This window comes from Corapipo altera, unplaced genomic scaffold, assembly GCF_003945725.1.
Source record: "Corapipo altera isolate COAL_440 unplaced genomic scaffold, ASM394572v1 49, whole genome shotgun sequence".
Taxonomy (NCBI): domain Eukaryota; kingdom Metazoa; phylum Chordata; class Aves; order Passeriformes; family Pipridae; genus Corapipo; species Corapipo altera.
Genome location: NW_020884879.1, coordinates 10105844 through 10128493, shown reverse-complemented (window position 1 = coordinate 10128493; position 22650 = coordinate 10105844). Strand labels below are relative to the sequence as shown.

General features: G+C 39.2%; 1 protein-coding gene across 3 annotated transcripts; it reads left to right on the top strand.

The window, feature by feature from the left end:
• The first annotated feature begins 79 nt into the window (after window positions 1-79).
• On the top strand, window positions 80-21956 carry LOC113945008 (transmembrane protein 68-like). 3 transcript variants are annotated; one of them, XM_027638820.1, is made up of 7 exons: window positions 80-178; window positions 4135-4465; window positions 6845-7009; window positions 13374-13567; window positions 15756-15816; window positions 17616-17755; window positions 19683-21956. In XM_027638820.1, the coding sequence occupies exons 2-7, from the start codon at window positions 4138-4140 to the stop codon at window positions 19785-19787; spliced, it is 993 nt and encodes a 330-aa protein (XP_027494621.1). In that variant the 5' UTR covers window positions 80-178; window positions 4135-4137; the 3' UTR covers window positions 19788-21956. The 3 variants fall into 3 exon arrangements, 2 of the variants coding, with proteins under 2 accessions (XP_027494621.1, XP_027494620.1); XR_003526913.1 differs by lacking the exons at window positions 80-178; window positions 19683-21956 and adding exons at window positions 338-515; window positions 15229-15426 and having other exon boundaries at window positions 17616-17672; XM_027638819.1 differs by lacking the exon at window positions 80-178 and adding an exon at window positions 345-515.
• The last annotated feature ends 694 nt before the right edge of the window (window positions 21957-22650 follow it).

The window sequence follows — 22650 nt, the reverse complement described above, 5'->3', positions numbered from 1 at the left end:
CGCTGCCCCCGCGCCCCCGCTCGCTGGGCGCCCTCCCGCCCCCGCCCCGCCGCCGGAGCCGCCCCGGTCCCGCCGCCCCGCGGGCACCCGGCCCCCGCGGGGGCGGCGGGCGGAGAAGTAAAACCGGGCTCCGGCAGGGACGCGGGGCTGGAGCCGGAGCCGCCTCCGCCAGGGGAAGGTGAGCGGGCGCTGCCGGGCGCGATGCGGGGGCCCGGCCTGGCCCGGGCCTGGCCTCGCCGCCACCCCGCGGGTGTCTCCCGGAGGTCTTGGTCACCCCCAGGCTCAGGGCCTGGCTTTGATTCCCGTCGGGACGGGGGCTGCGGGAGCGGGGCGGCCGCGGGCGCTGCGCGGGGGCAGCCGGGCCGGGATCGCGTCCTTCGTGCCAGGAAAGGGGGCCCGAGTCCCCCCACACGCCTGCAGAACCAACAGAGGCCCGCCGGCACGGGAGCCAGGCCGGTTCTTGTGCCAAAACAAGGGCTAAACCACACTGACTTCTAGGATCTCTCCAGTCGCAGGTGCCATTATCAGGCTTATCAGGGTCTTTTTTTTTGTTTGTTTGTTTGGTTTTGTTTGTTGGGTTGGTTTGTTTGGGTTTTTTTTTGTGTATGTTTGTGGTGACATTGCTGATTCTGGTGGCAATGCTCTCCGCAGCCGTGTATTTCTGTCGGCAGGGGCATGTCGTAGCTCCTGCTTTGCAGTGCATTTCTTGTTTGGAAATACTGTAATGTCCTCCAGAGGCTTCCCTTAGACATTTCGTGTACATGCTGGAATCGTGCTGTGCGTGGTTTACAGCAGTGTGCGTTGCTGTCCATAATTGCTCCTTCTAGCGTGATCAGTAGGGTCTCAGTTAACCAGGATGTGCGGACTGCAGCTGAAGACCACTGTCGTAGTTTAGTTAAGGACTTTTCTGGGTTATGTGCCAGAAGTCAGTGGAAGGAATTGTTGTGTGTTAGCCTTGTTTCCACTTCACCATCAGCGTAAAGCCTTAAGAGTAAGCGTAAGTCAGTGTGTACTGTTGTTAGTCAAATGAGAGACTGCATCCTTTTGAATGAGTAGAAATGTGTGTAAGCTGCTGTATTAGGAAGTTAGAACTTTTAATGTGTAGTTTGAACTTCACAACAGCATGTCAGTGCTGTCAGTTAAAATATGAATGTGCTCATATTACAGGGAGATTCTGCCTGTAGCTTGACTAAAAGTGGGACTTAGTAGTACTACACTTAGTTGTACTGAACCCCGTTGTAGTTTTTAGATTTGGATGATGACAGATGTCAGAGAACCTCTGACAGGGAAGGCAGGGTGGTCTCTGCTTGGATGAGGTCCTTATCAGAGTGACATTGCTGGTGTGTCTAGAAGACATTGTGCTTTATCTTGTAGTTTTAACTGCTCTGTGTAGTCATAGAGTACGTAGCTGTACAGTTGGAACAGACCAACGTGTTGTTACCAGTTAGTAGCATATAAGAACCATGTTGAACCTTTGTTCAGTGTGGAGCTCCTGTGCTTTTTTTGATCATGATCTGCCTTCCCTTCTTCATTGCTATTGCAGCCACATTGCAAGGACCTTAATCCTGCTCTTAAGGAGTGGTTGTAGAGAGGGGGAAGTAGAATCTTTGCAGCAAAGGGACAGGAGGCAACAGGCACAGAGTGTAGTAAGGGGAATTCTAACTAGAATAAAGAGAAACATTTTCACCATGAAGGTGTTCAAGCACTGGATTAGGGGCCCAGCTTCCAAAGAAACTGTGGAATCTCTATCCATGGAGGTAATACAAACTGGACTGGATATGGCACTGAGCAACATAATCGAACTCCTTAGAAGAGATTGGACAAGTGCTGTTCAATGAGCCTTTCCAGTGTGAATTATTCTATGATTCCCTTTAAGATGAGTAGACAGCACTGTTCAGAGTAGAGCTGACTGTCCCTAAGAGAAGGCAGTACTTTAGATCTTGCCTCTCTGGCTGGTAGCACACAAGATGTCAGATTTTAATTTCTGTTCCAGGTTAGCACATAAATATGCAAGGAAACTTTTAAAACTGTGATGATTGCATTTGAGGTATTGCATGGAACATTATAGGCAAAAGGACACGTAATATTTTTGCAAGCTTGACATGTGTAGACAGGACTTTAAATTTACTTCATGGGGATTTTGCGTTTGGAGAAAGCCATAAACAATTAAAAATATGATCAGTACGAGAGTACAGTTTAAGTAATCTTTTAAGCTACATAATCACCTCTCAGTTTTGAAAAAATGTTTCTGTGCCATAACCCATGCTCCATATTGTTCTCTAGGTAGTAGGTGGAGCCACTGTAGAAGTCCAGGCATAACAATCTGATAAATACTGTGGTGTTGAATGCTACTCCTAAATCCTGCTTGGTCTCACAAGTTGTGTTTCTTATACTTGCTGTGGGTGTTTGCTACCTGACAGGTTCTGGAGTTCAGCTCTGGCAACAGGAATGAGAAGGAGCTTTCTCTTGCTCTCCCACATGCTCACTCTCTCCCTTCCTTTCCCACTAATGCACACCCCCAAACATAAGTGCATGAAATCTGTGAAGTGCATGTCACTAATGCTATGTGCTTATACACTGGTGAAGATAAATCAGCTGCTGGTCACATTGTCATGCTGAGGAGCAAAGAACATGATGAGGAGCAAAATATTATAAGCCTGAATTAGTGGAACAGGCATAGATCGCTGAAGCAAAATCCTTGTAATGAGATCAGCTTTTTTCTCATTAATAGGAGTTATCTTGAGCAATGTGGGTGGAGGCCGATTTCAAATCCAAAGGAAAAGGGATGTCCTTGGTCTATGAGAGTGTGAGGGAAAACTGAGATGGGGAAATAAGTGAGATGAGTTCTGGTATAGTACGTGTTTCAACGTCTCACGGCAAATGTGGAGTAAAACTGATCTGCTTCGTAACTTTTGTTGTCATTGGGGTTCTGATAGTATCAACAAAGTTTTTGAATTTCAGTCATTTGTTGCATGCAAAGACAGAGCAAGAGTAAAGGCATGATTGACATATGTCAGTCTAATATCAGAGCTCTGCAGTCATACATGTTATAAGTCACATTCTAATAAAAAAATGAACCACAACAACCTTGAGCTTAGATTCTTTCAGAAATATTGTTCTTAATGTGTTTCTCCCTACAATCCTGTGTTGTAGTTGCAACGTGTTTTTCTTCTTGGTCCTGACTAGCAGAATGTCAAGTCTTATCTTAGTCTAGAATAAAGTGGTGGTTAACTTTTGTTTCTCAAGATATTAAGCACTGTAGCTAAAATAGCCAAGCATTCAGGTTGTCTTGTATTTGTAAGGTGAAGCGAATAGCAGTTTTTCCCCTAAATCGTACAAAGCTAAGAAAAGTCTTTCTCCAGAGTTATAGAAAGCCTGAAATACCAACCCAGAGAGGTCTAGTCCAGGAACTTCTTAGGAGCTGGCACTGGAGAAGAGAAATTCTTATACACAGACAGAGTAAAGCCAGAGCAGTTAAAACTTTTAGAGGACTTTTTTTTCCCCCGTGTCTTTCCTGCTGCCTCTCTGTGTTGTGCTCTGGGTCTTCCAGATACAATTAAAGGTCCCTCCAAGTCTGAGAGTTTCTTAATTTGAGACCATCTTCTTACTAGTTTGAGACCATCTTCTGACTAAGTCATTGTATGGTTGTGGAAGTTCGGGGTTTCTTTTTTACAGCACTGGATTTGAGATTGTGCTGTTTCTTGTGGTAGTTAACACTTGGGAGAAGGTTTTGTTTTACTATAACAATAAATTAGACTAATCAATACAGCTTTCTGAAAATCGAAAATACAGTATTAATTGGTGCTGGTAACAATATAAATGCTCTGAATCTGTGTAAGTTGAACAGTTTTCAACGAGATAAAATCTTAACCTGAGATTAAGCTGTTGCACTGTCTTTCTAAATTAGAATTGTCAGCATTTCAAGTACACAAAAGAAAAGGACTATAAAAATTAAGTAAAAGTTTAGCTGCATGAACTGTTTTGTTTCTAGTAGGTGCTGCTGGGGTGTGGGGTAAGTGGTATGTGAATAAAATGCATATGTGCATATATGAAATACATATATAAGTAAAGACATGTCTATCTTTTTAAAAGATTTATTAATCTACTTTTTTTTTTTTTTTTAAACTTGAACAGGAAATGACAGGTGGAAATGAATCCTGTATTGCAGGACCAATACCTATGTCCTACTTAACTTGCCTGACTTACATTCTGCAAGAATGGACTGGAGTGGAGCATATTGGAGATTATCTCAGTTATGCATTCTACCTTGTATGGGTGCTTTTTCCACTTGCAGTAGTTTTTATACTTCCAGGAGTTATTGTTGCGCTCTTCTACATTTCCATTCTCCTTCTTCATATTTATAAAAGGAAGAATGAACTAAAGGAAGCTTATTCTCATGATGTTTGGATTGGTGCAAGAGAAATGTTGGCTACCCTATGGGATGGACATGGAAGAATATGGCATGGTAAGCAAGATCTGACTTTCATTAAAACCTGCTGAAGCTCTTATTCCTCATTTACCTTTCAAGATTATCATTATATACCTGATTGTTGCTGCTATTGCATGCTAGTTTTTTTTTTCTGTTTTATCAATGACTACCAGTGGTGCTTGAGAGGAAAAAAAAAAGCCATTGAGACTTTTTTTGTATTGTAAAATTTTTGCCCTATGCATTTATTCCTTTGCTGCTACAAATGAGATCTTTCTTCTGGTTAAATATATAGGCTATTTTTAATTGCCTTTTTTTTTTCCTATGTTTTATAACAACCCCTGGATTTTCTCATTTGAAGAAGACTTGAAATGTCCGTTATGTTAAAAATTAGATCAATTATCTGTATTATTTCATAATCAGTATATGAAGACTGGAAGTTAAATGCCAGTTCCTTGATAGCTAGTATGTCAGCACATATTAGCATAATTTAATTGCACTTAAACAGTTTTTTGCATAAAGTGCCAAGTGAGGGCTAAGAGGAATGCTAAGTGTCAATTCATTCACTAGTTGCTTCTTGAAATTAACTTTAGAGCCTGTTACAGAACTCTACTTTTTTATTTTCTGTCTGTCTCTGTATTTTGGACAACTACTTTCTCTACTAGAATGTCAAAACTAAGGGCCCTGTTCCTTGTCCTTCTACTACTATTTCTTTAGACAGACTGTAAAGACAGACTTAATAAATGATTTGGCTTTTCTTTCTAAGGAAATCATAAGCCTCTTTCAGATCTGTTCAGTCTAGATGCAGCTGAAGGAGAAAGAGATACTTAAGAGCAATTTACATAAAGAACAAATCCTTCTTGAAAATCATCTCTATTTGTTCTCTAGTCAAAGGGAAGCAGGTTTTCAAGGCATTGATAACCAGATGGTGCAGCAGCTGTATCAGATAGGCTTTGTAAGCCTAAGATGTAACTTTCAAATCTAGGAAAGTACACTGCATCAAAATCAACAGCTACATCAAAGAGCTTAAAATGCTCACTTCACAATAAAAAGCTATTTACTTTTTTTCATAAGAAAATGATTTTTTTTTTTAAGGCCTTGGCTCTTTTAAACCTTAGTAACTTTTTCTTTTTGTAAGGTCCAACTTTTTATTTGCACGGAAAAGATTCTTACCCGGTCCCTCAATGGCAGCTGTGACTTTTTTCTACCCTGCCAGCTGCTTCCTTGTTATCTATACACTTCTCTTCCTAAAGAATGAAATGTTTTGCAATTAGTTTTTCCCCACTTGATTAACCAGTATATCACAGGAAGAGCTTTTAATCCTCAAATCTCACAGCATTGTTAAAAAAACCAAACAAAAAAACAACCCCAGAACCTAAAAGCCCAAAACCAATGCCCCAAATGGGTGCATGGTACCTGTAACTTTATGTTTATTATGACAGTGCTGTATGTATGACTGGCTGGCATGGAGCACAGTTAGTGGTCACTTGGGGTGGTACAGATGATACACTTGCAATATGCTGCAGCTCCACGTGTATACAAAGTAAAACAGAGGGAGAAGAGTCAAGAGTACCTTCAGAATTAAAAATAAATTAATGAATAGGAGTTGCAAACCTAGTTAACTTTGTAAGAAGTGACAGGATTTGGTTGGGGTTTTTTTTTGGTTTTGGGTTTTTTTTGTTTATTTATTTTACAAAACCCACAAACAAGATACTGTAACAATACTACTGGATATTAACTGAATATGTTCTATACTGATGCATTTTGATATTTTGTATTAACTAAGCATATTCTGCACTATTAAATAGAAATGTAAGTTCAGTAAGAAACTTATTGTGTTTATGTATTTTTCAGCTAAGCATATAATGCCCCAACTAGCTTTTAGTGCTTAGTGATGGAAAACTGGAGCAGGTATAACTTGGATCCAAGTAGCAAAGATAAGCTTCATACCCTGGAGTAAAAGGAGACATGTAAATGGATGCTGTCATGTCAAATCTTCTTAAACAGTCACTGGTGGCAATGAACTTCAAAAGGTTAATAATAGCTTGAAATAGTTGTTTTACCGCTTCAGCCCTTGTTGTGATTTCTCTTGAATGATTGATTCAGAGGACTTTGCAGCCTTGAAGACAGTGAACTGAAAAAATAAGGAAAAATGGTATAGTTCAAGACAGTGAGACTGGCTGTTTTAATTTATTTTTTAGTTCTTTCTTAAAGTGTGGCACTTCTACCTTAAATGAAACTTTTCATTTCTGTGGAGTAACTTGTATTTCCTGTAAATGGTGCAAGTTGCCTCTTGACTAGTGCAAAGGTCACTTTGCTCTTACCACTTCTCAATACCTATAGGTTTCAGCTTGCTATAAGTTAGTTTCTTTAGGATAGATTGATATCAAACTTTGACATCTGTTACACTTTTAACAGGTTATGAGCTTCATGGTGTCAAAAATATTCCTGAAGGACCAGGGCTTGTTGTGTTTTATCATGGAGCTACTCCTGTTGATTATATCTATTTCGTGGCTAGACTTCACGTGACAATGAAGAGGCGCTGCTGTGTAGTAGCTGATCATTTCGTCTTTAGATTACCAGGTAACATACTTCATTATAAACAAGCAGTTTTGGAACTCTTACTTTAATTTTTTAATGGTGTAAGTAATAAAAATTTGTATCACGGGAACACAGCTTTTAGAACAGGCATTCGGATAAATTCAGTGAAAGTGTTGAAGTAGAGCTGCCTCTCACATGTTCTTTACAACCAAGAATGAGTTTCCAAGACTAGCCCATGCAAGGATGGGTCATACTCCTCTCTGGGTAACACCTTCCAGTGACTCTAGGATGTTTAGAAATAAATAGGAGATCATAGGAGAAACAGTTGTCTCTATTAATCATTAGCAAAGACTTCAATAAGGTGTTTCTTTTTTATTAATATAGTCAGAATGAGTGGTGTAACCTGATTAACAATTAAACTGTTTGGAATCAATGCCCTTAAAGTTAAAAATACTAGTCTGGAGAGACAATGTATTTTCTTATCCCACCCAGTTGAGTATGGTGAGCAGGGGAACCTGTCCCTAGGAAGACTGTTTTGAGTAGAATCTCAAAAAGAGGAAAGCTGTAGAAGTGTCCAACATGTTCATGGTGACACAAGAGGTGAAGCATGAGGAAAATGAGAAATATCTTTAGGGCAATATTTTGACTGGACAGCCTACTGAAATACACTGCTGATGGGTGAAATTAATTATGTGAGGGGTTTGGTTTTTTTGTGTGTGTGAAATGCAGTAGTACCGAGTTCTTTTCCCAAGTTCAGTTTGTGACTAAAAACTTGTCAATTCACGAAATTAATTACAAGGAGCGTTCTGTAGTGTATTCATGCTTTTAGTGGAAACGACTCAGAGAACTATTGCTTTGTCAATAGTTTTATTTCTTAGTCCACAAGATACTAGTGTCTTCCTTCAGCCTTAGTCCCTGAAAACAACACTTTCATCCTGATCGCAGCATGGCTTTGCCTCTACAACTGCTTTTGCCAACAGATTCAGATTTGTGAGTTGGTTATCCAGCCTTTTGTATATAGCTGACCAGTACAGCCTATTTCATAATGCAGACTTGGCTCCATATTGTATCTATTAATACTTATGCACAGTTGTTTATCAGATGGTAGATTATGTTGATTTTCTCCATTTCTGCCTTGAAATAAGGTTCTAAGTGTGAGTCCCCCAGATATCATTTAGTAGCATTGCAAGACGTCTGACTGAATGGCTGATCTTGAAGAACTGAGTTCAGCAGTACAACATCTAGCTAACAGCTGGTTTCTACAGGCGTTCCTGAGGGATTGATACTGGGATCACTGTTGCTTAGTGTTTTTATTGTACCCCTGGATGAAGGGCTGAAGGATGCACAGCAAATTCACTGATGATACCAAACTAGAGGAGCTGTTGATATACTGGGGGTTAGAGCTTGTGTACAATCCTAAACATCCACTGGTCAGATTATGTGACCAATACATCTGTTCTAGAACAAGCAGCAGTCACAAGTATTGAGGCCATGTTGATGAGAACACAGCTGCGTTGGGCAGGGCACATCTCCAGGATGAAGGACCACCGCCTCCCTAAGATCTTGCTTTATGGTGAACTTGCCACTGGCTGCCACATGAGAGGAGCCCCAAAGAGAAGATACAAGGACTCCCTGAAACAACATCTCAGCCTTGGCCATATTGATCAACATACCTGGTCTACTCTGGCCTCCAATCGAGAGGCCTGGAGACACACCATCTATAAAGCTATGGATGCTTTGAGAAAGCAAGCAGGATCACCCTTGAGGAGAAAAGACAACGCAGAATGAATCGTGCCTTGCAGAATATACCACCTAAGGAGTCTTTCTGCTGTGCCTTTTGCAACCGGTCTTGTCTATCTCGTATTGGCCTTTTTAGCCACCAACGCGCTTGCAGCAAACGTGGGTAGAGCCCTCCCCAAATCTTCATTTGCGAAGCCCAGCCATGATGATGATGAGAGCTTGTGTTCAGAGAGACTTCATAGAAATGAACGGGCAGAAACCTCATGAAAGTCAGCAAAAGCAAATGTAAAGTTGTGCATTTGGGATAGAACAATTCCACGCAACAGTACCCTGGGTAAAAGGTGGCTCTGCAGGAAAGGACTTTGGCCTTTAGTGGACCACAAGTTGGGTGTGAGTCAGCAGCGTGTGCTTGCAGCAAAGAAGATGAACTGCATGCTGAGCTTTTTTTAGCATGACTGTAGCCACCAGGTTGAGTGAAGAGGTTTTTTCCCTTAGCTTGGCACCTGTGCAAGCACATCTCCCAGTATGGTGTCCAGTTTTGGACTCCCCAGTATAGGACACCCTGACACACTGGAGTGTGTTCAGTGGATGGTGGAGAGCTGAAGCACACAGTGTATGCAGAGAGGCTGAGAGAACTGGGTTTGTTTGATCTCTGCCAGATCAGGGTGGGGGAAGATACTGTTGCTGTCCTCAACAACCTAACGGGAGGGTGCAGAGAAGAGGGAGTCAGAGTCTTCTGACAGGTGCACAGTGGTAGAATGAGAAGCAAGACAGACCAGTTGCAACACAGGAAATTTTGATTAGACATGTGGAAAGGTACTTTACCATTAGAGTGATCAGACACCTGAACAGATTGCTTAGACAAGTTGGGGAATCTGCATCCCTGGAGACTTTCAAAACTCTACTGGGTGAGGCCCTGAGCAGCCTGATCTAGTTGAACCCGCTTTGTGTGGGAGGTTGTACAAGATGACCTCCAGAGCTTCCTTTCAATCTACATAATTCTCTGTTTCTGTGAAGGAATTAAGGCTATTCAAGGAAGACAAGCCCAAAGAGCCCAGAAAATGTTCTGAATTGTTTAAAAATCTGCACAGTAATCTATGACTGGCAAGGTAGATGCTGCTTCTCTTGTGAATCAAAGCAAAGAGATTGCATAATTTTGTCCTAGTATTAAGGCTGTCTAATCTTGATTAAATCTTCAGATTAAAGTGGACACCTTTTCAGAAGATGTTTTTACCAAAAGTTATTATGCTCAGTGCAGGGGAAATGGGGGGGGGGGGTGATTTGGGGGTTCTGTTAGACACACTTGGATTAGATAATTTAATGATTCTTCTTGTTTTATGATTATTAAATCTACTACGAATAGCTGTCAGGAGTGGCTTGTCCCATGACTCTGAATCTCCCGTCCATGCCAGTATACAGTTACCAGGGTGCAGTCTCATGGCATCCTCTGCATGGGGCACTGCTGTCCTGAATTAACTGGAGTGTGTTTGTGAAATGTTACTGTGCCTCTTAAAGGGATTCATGAGCCTGCAGTGCGTCAAACATGCCTTTCCCTACTCCTTAGTCTTGAAAGATATGGCTTGATAATTTATGGAAGGGTTTCTAACCTAACAGAAGACCTCCTATGGGTATCTGGAGATTCCTACTGAACATTACCTTCTGTGATTCTGTAATGTGTCTTTCTTTCACATTGTTGCAAAAGGAAATTATTTGATTGTCTCAGTTTATTCCGTGTCTGTATTAAGTATGCTTTTGTTACTTGTATTTTGTGGAAGAAGGATATGAAATATGGTCATGTGGCTTCTTTTTTTACTTTTAATAACTGGAGGTTAGCCACAGGGAAAAAACCCAAAACAATGTTCCGGGTTTCTGGTTCTTTTGGATTCTTAGCCGTGTAATGCTCAGGAATACATTAATTTTTCTAAGGTTGAGCTAAGAGAAAGTCTTTTCCCCAAGAATACAGTGAGGGCTAAGACTTCACTTGTGTTCTTCTCCATCACCCTCCCCTATAGTATGGGCTGTATTTCGTTCCTAGAGTCGTCTAGGAACCCCTGTTTAAAAGGTTACCTTCTCTTTTGGGGCACTAAGGCAGCCCCTCTCCTGTAATGTCAGAGAGGAAAGGGGCTGTGGCTCCTCATCTGTTACTTTGCAACACCTTGTATTATGTGTCTTGTGGACTAGATGCTCTGCAGATATAAACATGTGGTTACCTACAATTGCGGAAGGTTGGATTCAGTGATCTAAATGATTCCTCTCTGTCTGTGATCCTAAAGGTCAACAACCATGGAAAAAAGATGACATACTTGCCATCTTGCCACCAGGCAACTGAGAAGCCCTGATGTTACAGTCACTTGGGCTAAGTTAGAGAAAAGTATATGGTGCACATATTGATAGCAGCGTTAAAGGCATTACTGGGTACTCTCCAAAGGGTTTTCAAACATTGATGCAGACACAATATTGTGGAAAATAAAGAAAGAGTATGTTGGGGCAAAGGGCAGAGTCCAAGTTAAACTGTGGAATAAAATTAATTTTGGATTTCTTGCTATCCCAAAGAATTAGCTCTGAAAGGCTGAAAAATTGTGTTTAGATAATTTTGAGAGTTGTTTTGTTGTTTAAAATGGAAAAGTAGATTCTTGGTCACTTACATGCAACAGCCAGGTACTACCCCAGTGTTTTTTCTGACTTCATGATGACCTTTGCCTTGGGCTCAGGTAGCCTGGCTGTCCCTTCAGGGCCACTGCACTAATTTCTGTCTCTCTGCTGCTCTAAGGGAGACAGGTTCTTCTTCCTTGCTACGGGAGTAGAGGCATTGATAGTAATGTATGTTCTGCTGCCTAGGTTATGAAGTACAGCTCAGAATATAAAGTTTATACTGGAAGCCAAGGGGGAAATACATCTGAGAAATTTTTTGGAGACTTGAAACCTCCCCCCAACAACTTTTCTGTAGTACAAATTTTTGCCTCTATTCTGTCTGTATTCTGTTCTTTTTTTTATTGACCCATGAACTAAACAGACTCATGATGTTGTTCTGTCACATGCACCTTCCCGCCCACCCTCTCTATCCAATGAAGAAAAGAAAATTGGAGTCTCTTTTCCTGCTCAGCCAACCCTTCAAAGGTTTTGTCTATCTCCTGAGCTCACTGATAGGAAAGACTTAGAGACAGGCAGCTTCTTACCACCAAGTACTTTCCAGAGAGCTTTAATTAGTTTGGGAATACAAAACATTGTAAAAACCAGCTGTTGAAGATCCCACAAACAAAGCACCTGAAAGAAATGAATTTACTTTAGGATAACTGTATTTCAGATGTCCTCTGTGCAAATGCTACTAGATGAAGATTGTGAATGTCACCAGCTTGTGTGAGACAGGCACAGCAAAATATGTGACAGGTGTAGTGCAGCTTGTGTTTGTTCTGTTGTCATGTTTGTGGACAGATCATGATTGTGTATAGAGATGAATCAGGGGTAATTATACTCACACCAACAACAAAGACTAGTTAGAGATCAGACTTTAGTTAAGAATAAACTAATGATATGTTGCCTCATGCTTTTCTTCTCAAGCCCTTAGTTTATGCGAGCTGTAAGGGAAGACAGATCTGTCTTCCTAACTGTATTTCTAACACTTCTTCAGCATGTGAGTGTATGTAACAATGTGTGTTCATAGTAACAGCTATTAATTTGTTATTGAGAGGCAAACTGGACTAGATCAGTTCTGATTCCTTGTCTGTGGCTGATAAGGTTGTTTGCCTCAGTGGGAAACTTCCAGAAAAAGAAATAATGTTTCCCATGCTGCTCAGTTGTCCAGAGTTCCCATTTTGGTATGTAGTACTCAAAAATACTGTATAAATTTGAAATTTATTGAACCAGTTAACAGGACTGATTTCCTGCAAACAGAGGTTAATGCTAGTTATGTCCTTTAATCTTAAAGGACATACCTAAATTCATCAGGTATGCTCCCATTTGATGCTTGTAAGCAAATTTTTGATGTTCTGCTGTTTCTTGGAGAGTGGGGTCAGTATGACGTTTCAAATTCAAGATGACAGGATGAGTTTATGTAACCTTAGGTTAAAAAAATCAGTTATAATATTAACAGAAGATGAATATACCCAATTCAGGCTTGCCAGATCTTTGTATGAAAGGTACTCACAGGTACTCACAGAATGAACCAGGGAGTCAAGTGCTGCAGTGATCTGTAATGCAGAGAATGACAAAGAAAATGAATCATTCTCCTTGTGCACAACTGGGCTTTGCCAAAGTTCACGAAATGAAAAAACCACAACAATTTGTTGGTATTGCTTCTTGCTGTATTTTATTTGGACTGTGCTACATTTGAACAGTAGAGCTTGAGCAAGGAGCCAGTGCCCTGGAGCAAACTTAACTCCTTTGAAGTGACACCTGAAAGATGTTGCAGTGCCAATTTTTTTCAGTTTAGTCCTGACAGTGAGGTATCACCTCACTTTACTATGACAAAAAGCTGCTGAAACCCTAAATCATCAGCTTTGCAGACTAAAATCTATAAGCACAACTTAATGCTTCAGTCCCTCTTGGAGATTTGGGGCTACAGCTTGTTAGACAAATAAGTTTTAGCCATACTGTTCTGTGTTGGGAATCTGTACTCAATGGTAGTATGAATGAACATTTTCTGAATTAATACTGTCTTACCCTACAGGTTTTAAGATATTACTTGATGTACATGGAGTTATACCTGGACCAAGAGAAGCTTGTGTCCGTACTCTGAAGGAGGGCCACCTGTTAGCCATTGCCCCAGGTGGAGTTCGGGAAGCACTCTTCAGTGATGAGATGTACACTATTTTGTGGAGTGATCGGAAAGGCTTTGCTCAGGTGGCCATTGATGCAAAAGTGGTAAGTATGACAGGTCATGGAAGAGAAGCACAGAATGCTAACTTACTGGTACCTTCTTCCAGGGAAAGCTGTTTTGATTATCATATATTTGCTGTTACATTGACTGTCATGAGTATGGTCTACTTACTCTCATAACTACACTTCAATACTCTTTTTGAACTACACTTCAATACTCTTTTTGTTTCCTTTGATAGGTAAGAAGGCTTTAGAGTCAGCTAAAAATAGTGTGGTCAGGAAATGCAGAGTTTAAAAGAATGAGAGATGAAATATGGGATGATTTCTGTTACAAGAGTCTGCTGTTTTACACATAACTGGTCAGGATTGTGATGGCTTAACCCCTGACCAGAATGGTTGGGAAGCAACCCTACATCAGCTTTCTGTTGCTCCTTTCACTGAAGTATGCTGTGACCCAGTAGAGTATAAACTCACTGGCACTATGCACTGTATTGGCATTTTATAGTAGTAAAATCCAGGGCATACAGCAGGAGCAGCAGAAGTTCACTGGTGTGAACTGTTTCTTCAGTTGTAATGTATAGCACCGTGCTTGGTCAGCAGGCAGATAATTATTCATAGGGAACCAACTGGAAAGGCACAACAGTGTGTGATATATTTGAATTGTAAGTTCATTTAAGTAAATTTAATAACAATTTCAGAGTCCCTCTCATTCTATATTTGTACTTGAAAGGTATGTGCGTATGTCTGTAGCTCTGCATATACCCAATTTAAAAGTAAGTCTCACACCAAAAGTTTTATGTTTAGGTACTGTCAAAGAGAACTAGTTAAATTTGTGGATTTTATGCAGAAATAGAATACTTTTAAGACTCAAGTGTATGTCACTTTTCTCACAAGGAAAATAACACTGCTTAAACAGGGTATTTTCAGCAGGTTTAGATTTTACTAATGTATTGTCATAGCATGTGAAAGGTCATACCTGAGATTCAACTATGGTTGTATCATTACATTTATTTTATTGAATGTGTTCGGTTCCTTTTATGCACTCAAAAGGGTGTTGTAGCTTCATCACTCCCCCCAAAAAAACCAACTGAGAGATGCAGTGAAAAAGGAATAGTGTCAGAGGCAGGCTGAAAGTGGAAAAAAATATCTTTATTTAGATTAAAAATGAACTTTAAGTCACCTTGAATTGTAAGCAGAACTCCTCATGGAAAGAAAAATGTTTCTGAAACATCAGAAAAATGTATCTAAAATCAGAACCTTCAACTCCTTGAAATTGTCTCATTTCAGCAGTTTGTTTGCCAGAATTTTTGTCATATAAGCTAACTTGGTGCATACAAAAATCTCTACTTCTATGTCAAAAGTAAAATGTTCCAAGTAAGATTTTTCTAGAATAAAAAAGTTTGTAACCATTCAGGTTATGCAACTGCACTTCCTTTTACTCTCTGTAACTGCATCGTATTATTTACAGACTTTTTTTTCCCCCAAAAAAAGCCCAATGTGATACCTTTCTGAAAAGTTTCACGTACTAGCTCATCTCATCTCCATGCTTGTTTTTAAAAAGTTTATAAGAATCTGAGTGCATGAAAATCCCATGAAGAGTTCTGTATTTCTGATGATGCTATGTACGGTGGGTACATGCCATAAAATGATAGTGAAAAACTTCATATAGTAGTTGCCCCCCTCACGGTTCTTGTAAATCTTGACAGCTGTTTGCAGTAAACAAAAACAGCAATAAAAACTTGAAATATTCAACACCATTCCAAGTATTCATCAGCAGAAATAAATCATGGACATGTATGACACATCATGTGTGAAGCAATACCATCAGCGTAGCAGAGACGAATCAGACAAGTTTAGTGTCCTAATCCTGTGAATTCTTCCCTTTGAGCATAACTACAAATTAGGTAAGAGGTTTAAACACTTAAGTCACAACTGTGCAAACGCTGCTAGATGGGGGAGGGACTCCTAAATGCTCCATAGATTCTGAAATTCTGGACTGCTTTGAGAAAATGGACTTGGTGAAACAGTGACTCCTTGAAATCTTGTAGTATTCTCCAGTTTGAAACCTCATGGCAGAAAGTCACAGAAGAAATTAAGAATACTTGTTTTACTCTCTATATGTCCTTGTCTGAGACAGTCTTCTGAAATTAATTTGTTTGTTGTGTTTAAGTGAGGTAGAAGATTTTCAGTTAGAGCTATCTTCATTAAATTCTTTATTTTTTTTCCCTCCTAGCCCATCATTCCTATGTTTACGCAAAACGTTCGAGAAAGCTTTAGGACATTAGGAGGAATAAGTAAGATATTTTCTATTTTTCTTGTAGTTTCTTTTTGCATATGTGTTTAGCCTATCTCTGTAGAAATAATTCTCATATAAATTTCAGATTTAACACAGCCTTGTTTCTTGAGGTTTGCTCTCTGTTCGAGTTCAGAGATGTTATTAGGTTTTAATATCAGCATTAGACGTGGTATTGGCTCATCTAAATTACTTTCCATGTAAGTGTTCCTTTACAGAAGCAGTAGAAGAAAGGAAAAAGGAGCCAGAAAAAGGCAGGAAGATTTACAGCGTTTTTTTCTCTGCTTATATCTGCTAGGCCAACCCTAGGTTTTCTTCTGTCTGTTAAGAAGCAAAGCAAACAGGTTTGCAGCTGACACATAATTCCTTTAAATATTCTCCTAAAGCTCTGTACTTACACCTTTACCTGTGCTTAAATTTTGAGTGATTTGGACTATTATTTAATCTGTAATTGCTTTACTATTCTGCACTAGACCTGTAGTTCCTTACAAAAACTTGCATTTGCCAGCTCTTTTTCCTCATCTCTGTGGGACTTCTGGACAGAAAGGAATAGATGGGTCTGTGTCTGAGGTGTCCAGCTCTGGGATGATTAGATGTCCACATCTCTGCTCATTTTCTAGTGTTAAACTCCCTTTTTTTTTTAAGCTCTTCAATTTACTGTCTAGCAGAAGTCTCTTCCACACCACATGTTCTGCCACAAGTATGGTATCATCACTTTCATTAGAGGATTACAGGAGCAACACAGTTCTGTTTCTCTCCCCTTCTAATTAAGAACTAAATATTGCATGGAGAAAGCTGAGGCATCACACGCAGATGCTCAGAATAATTCACACATTTGTCGTGTACAAAAATAAACAGCAATTAATTGTTGCTGTGTTCAGGAGAATCATCCCAAACAGAAGAAATTTAAGCCAAAATCATTCATGCTCCTTGCATACTACAGCAGAATTGTTAGAGGAATTGAACTCTCTTGATCACTGGAGGTGTTACTCCAGTTTTAGTAGTTTTTGGATACTTGTTTTTATAGATTGTGTACAGATAATTCCACATCTTGATTGATAAGGATTTTCTTATGCCAACACATCAGTTAATGGGATTTCTTGTCTGCAAATGAGAAAGATAATATTAGCAAGCATTATTCAAAGAATGTCTTCTGGGTACATTTGGGATAAATGCTTAAAAGGTGGCATGTGGCAAAGATCATGTGTCCTCTTAGAGCTGATTGAAATACCTGTTTTTTCTCTCTTTTTATATTGTTTAACTGCAACCAGTGTGTGATCTGAAAGAGCAATTCAGTGTGTTAGTATGGCTGACCTTTAGGCAGATAAGGCTATTTCTGATTCTCTAGACTGCAGTGGGACTGACCAGTGCAGTCTTCCAATACTAAAGCACTTAACTAACCTGTAAAATGAGCTGAACCTGTAACCTGGTTTGCATAGCATTCCTGTCCTCTCCAGACAGGCAGCTATTGAATTTTTCTCCTCTTCTTCCTTCTTGTTTCAGCTGCTCTTTGGAGGAAAGATTCCACACCAAGTTAGGATAGAAAACAAGTCTGATGTTAGCATTAATGCAGCTTTTGGAAAATGAAAGTCAAGGGTAGAACAACAATTGAGATGACACATTGTTTTAAAGAGTCTGGTTTAGGGGCTCAATTACAATTTCAATGTTGAGACATATGGGGAAAAAAAACTTTACAGAATAATCTCAATCTCTCTCTCTCTCTCTCTCTCTCTCTCTAATCCATTCTCCCCGCTCCTACCTTTCTTTCTCTTGCTTTCCCCTAAAATTTTTTCACATTAGAAATATTTAGGTCACTATATGAACGTATTAGATTGCCATTAGTTCCCCTGTATGGTGGGTTTCCAGTCAAGCTGCGTACATTTATCGGAGAACCCATTCCATATGAACCAAATATGACTGCTGACGAACTAGCTGCAAAGGTAAGATATGATATAGATAGATATAGATATTTGTTTTGTTTTAAATATTGAATGTTCTGATAGAAAAAACTGCATTAGATTTTTTAAGTGATTTCTGCCTAGGAACCAGTTATAAAAATTGATGGAATCATGGTTAGTTTTGGACGTTTAAGTCTGAATGGCCTTAAATACTATCTTTTTGTTACTACAACTTGCAGCTGTTCTAGGTCTTCTAAAGCAAACACTCTCTGTTTGCTTTGAGAAACAACTTGCTTTAAAGACTGAAGTTCAGTCCGATAAGACAGCTCTGGGTTGATAAACAGAGAAGCACTTCATCCTGGAGGAAGTGTTCTGCTTCTTAGTCTTTTCAGAAAGATACTGATGAAGCCTTTCAAACATAGCAAATCTGTGTTCACAAGCTGTTGGAATTTCATGCAATAAAAAAAATAAGTGAAATAATTTCACTGCTTTGTTTAGTGTGTTTCTATTTCCTCTAGTTTCTCACTCAACAAATTAACTTTTAAATGTTCAGATTTAGGTGCTTTGTAGAGAGGATTGTCAGGTCCTCATGTTCATTCCGTTTATTAATAGATTTCACAGTGCAAGACATAAACCAGTTAAATGGTGGAGCAGTGAGATGGAGGGGGCTGAAATAGCTATTTTTGAAAGCTCCACAGATGGTCACTCAGAACATTCTGAAAACTTCACTTGAGAGAAGGAGACTTCTTGACTATGCAGGTGTCAGTTTAGTTGTCTCTCCTCATCTGTTTACCCTCTGATTAGATCTCTGCAAAATGGCTTAAATGTTTATCTTAAATTGTTTATCTGCATTATCTTAAGCCCTGGTTATGGAAAATTGGTTGTTTCTTTTGGGGATTCAGTCTGACAGGACTTCAGAATTGTTGGCTTTCAGGAGAGAATGTGTATTTCAAACATGCATTGGCATCTTAATTTGTGCCAACTCTCACTTGCTTCTGACTTAAATGCAAATTCTGCTGGATAAGGCCCCTAGAATGTGAATTCCCTGGAATCCTAATTAGAGTGATTTTAAAGTTGTATCTCATGTATCATGCTATGGGACGGTATACATTTTTCAATTTTATATAGAAAAAAATTAAACTCACTTTTTTTACCTAATACAAATTTTAGATCTTTGGAAACACTTAGGACCAGATCTATAAAGTCCTTCTCCAGGACATACCAGCTGATCACATACTTCATATGAACAGTGGGAGCTTCTACCAACAATCATCTACCCTTGCTGACCATTGGTTTACAAAGGCAAATAATTCTCTGTTCTGCCTCTGGCCTTAAGAATTCTCTAGTCTGTGCTTCTCTAGGCAGAATAGGAAGGCTACAGTGTGTCCTCACCACAACTTTTGCATAGTACCCTGCTTTGAATGTTCACTATAGAGCTTTTATATAGTAAGAATGGCTGCTCTGAACTCCTTGGCCCGGTTGGGTTTTGAGTGAAGGTGAAGGCTGCTGTCACATGCAGCTAAGTGACCTAAGTGTCATTTACAGGACCGGTTCTTTTGGGCACTTGGATGCAAGGATCATTGCTTTGTACAGGTCAAATGTGCTAAGACACAGTGGTGTTTCCAGTGCTGCTTCTGAGTGTGTGTAGAAGGAAAGTTCATGGACACTGGAAGAGTGTTACTGATGCAAACCTGGGCGTTTTACTCTGTTGGTAATTTTATTTTTGCGTATCACTAATAGAGTTTGTGAACTCAGCTACCAGAAAAAAAAGGTACTAGTTTGTTGGTCTGTTCCATGGCAGTGTAGCTGCAATCACATCTTGTGGGCTTAAATATGGAAAAATAGTATTTTGTACTTGCAGTAGTTCTGTGGCGTTTCAAAGGATGAAGAAGAGCCTAGAAATTGTGCTAATATGTGAGCTATGTAAAGATGATGTAATCTGACCAAAACCTTTTCTCTTTCCCTACAGACAAAAGCAGCAGTCCAAGCTCTAATAGAAAAACATCAGAAAATACCGGGAAATATATTTAGGGCTTTAATGGAACGATTTCAAACACATAAGAAAGATGATTAAGGTCTCCTGAACTTAAACTACTATAAACTACTCTTTAGTTATAATATTCTTAAAGTCACATTTGCAAATTATTAAGTCTTCTAATAATAGGTTTTAAATACTGTCCTAAAGATACTGTTGTATAATTTAAGGTAGAAGTCACTTGCCCTTGCCCTTTTCCCTGTCCAGTATCAAGCTCAGGAACCCAAACTTCAAATCATTCATAATGGAGCAAAGTTTAATTTTTGATAAATGCATTCCTACCTTGAAAGTGTCTGGGTCATTGTTTTTTGGTTTGTTTTTTTGGAAAGCCTTTGTGTACATGGTCTGTCCTTTTTTTTGGTGCGTTGACATCTCTCCCACCCCCCCCTCACCCAGAGATGGAGTCTTACTGGTTTTATCCTCATTACTGTAAGTAGGTTTTTCAGACCAGATTAATGCTGTGCGACACATAGGAAAACTCTCTGTAGGTTGTTACTCTAACACTGGTGGAATACAGTCAACTTTTGGCCTGCAGAACCGCTACCAATGACTGCAAAACCTGTACTGGAAAGTGTTTGGTTTTACTGGGTGAGCTCAGAAGGAATTTGGAGGAGTCAAAATTGATTAGAGAACTGCAGTGATCCAAGGAAGTCTGTTACAGAAACCACTCCAATGCAGTGAATGAGAACCCTGCAACACAGCTCTTGTTTCAAGCCAAGCCATATTAGATATGTGCTGTTCACTAGAGACTTGACCTGTATATTTCTCCTTTAATCTACAAATTCTCTTTTGAAAGAATGAGCCAAGCATTTAAATGTCATGAAGTGGAAATGGGAGTACTGTTTTGTAAGATGAGCTCACAAAGGTTTATTTTGAAGGGAAGAAAAAATGATTACAACACTCTTTAAAAATAGAAGTTCTTTTGAAAAACAAGATAGACATTCCCAAATAGCCTTTAGATCTAGTATGTGGGTAAAGTGTTAAACATACGTATTCAGGTATTTACATAAGTTATTAAATCAGGGTTGAGACAGAAGTTCTATATACTTTCCTTAAGTGAAAACAATTGAATCAACAGGAAGGAGTTGCAGGATTGGGCTACTGTGCATTTACAGCAAATTGTATTGTTATATTTTTTCTGAACTAAAGCCTGTGCTTTTATTTCCAATTAGGAAATATCTGAAATATTTCTTCTGATTTCCAGCAAGTTTAATCTACAGTTCTTAAATTAATATTTGGGACGGTTTGGGTTTTGGGATGAGGACAAATTCCTTAAGGAAAGACAAAAGAAGTTTTTGCTGTATGACATCATCTCCTTTCAATATTGTTGGGGCTTGACCTTCTCTTAAAAAACTCCATGCACGCCCTCCAAAAAAACCCCAACACCCAAATTTTGAAGGAACAGCTGTACTCGATTTAGTATCCATTCCTCTCACCATTTAAGCACATACATTGCTTTATGCTCCTTTAAATGTTTAAATTAGTGACATTACATAAGTGCATGTGGATGATGCCCTACGTTAGACACTTTTGCATAAAGTGATATTTTACTATCAATTATGGTTTACAGGAAGCAAAAAGCTTACTTATGATGTTATTTTATATCAAAAGCATTTTATGTGGTGTTAAATTAATTTTTTTAAAGCCTTGGGAGGAATCATGTTATACAAAAGCAAATGCCCATTCTAAAGTTTTTTAAATGACTTTGGTTTCACTCGAAGGCAGGATTGTGTTCTTTTTTATTTATTGGTATGTGTTTAAAAAATATTAACACAGTATGTCATTAAAAATGATAATGCCAAATTCCTACATTGGAATATAAATTAAGTATGACCTTTTTTTTAACTGTCCAACTTGAAGAAAATGTGCATCAGTCTATATTGTGAACACTTCAAAGGCAGCTGAACATATTTTGTGTTGAGGTTGCAAATATATGTAAAAGAAAAGTCAGTCTAAAAAGTTCTGTTAGACATGAACAGACATTTTTTTATCAGAGATTTTGTAAAATTTATTTTACTAAATATGTGGGCTGTTTGCTGAAATTTTGTCCCTTTAAGTATTGAAAGATGAGTAAAAAAAATGAAGGGCAGTATTGGTACTCTTTTAAATGTTCATATTTGTATAGGCCTTTCATATTTATTTCTATATATTAAAAATGTATAGCAGACACCTTTTGAATAAAATTGACAACTGGAATAGACTTTTGAAGTTCTGTGTTGTGTTTGAACTAAATGGAATGATACGTGGCCTGTCCTGCTGAGTCTTCAGTGGCTTTGAGCAGCACGTCATAACGTTGAGAAGCCCTTCTTGCCTACTGTCTGCGTAGGGGTGGAAGGATCAAAACCTCAGAAGGAATGAATTAAAGGAAAAATAATTCAGACAGTGATGGAATAAAGGACAAAAGTCACATAAACAATAGGGACTGAGTTTTAATAGTTGCAGTCAGTGCTGCAGGAGGCCTTAAAAGGCACTGCAATAACACTTTTCTAAAGGTCCTGCAACAGAAAATAGGTCATAAATACTGACTAGTAAGGTTTATTTGTACATATTTAGTGTTTGAATGCCTACTTTATTGCATTAAAAAAGGGGGCAGACCTGGAGTGAGAGTCTCACAAATAAGGTTATAGACCAGGCATCCTTTTAGCTGATTTGGTTTACTGTGCATCAGGCAGAAGTATTCAAGGGAAATTTTAGCAGCTTGAGACTAAACCACTTATTGCCTGGTTAGCCTTTGGATATGCTGAAGGCATCACATGTTTTTCTCCATGCGAGCATAAGCAGGGTATGTATTTTTAGGTTGTTTGGAAGTAGACTGACTGCTGTACTGACAGGTATTCATGATTATCTCTCAGCAAGACCCAAATCTCCTACTGGCCAATTTACTGTCCTGTTGTGTAATAGC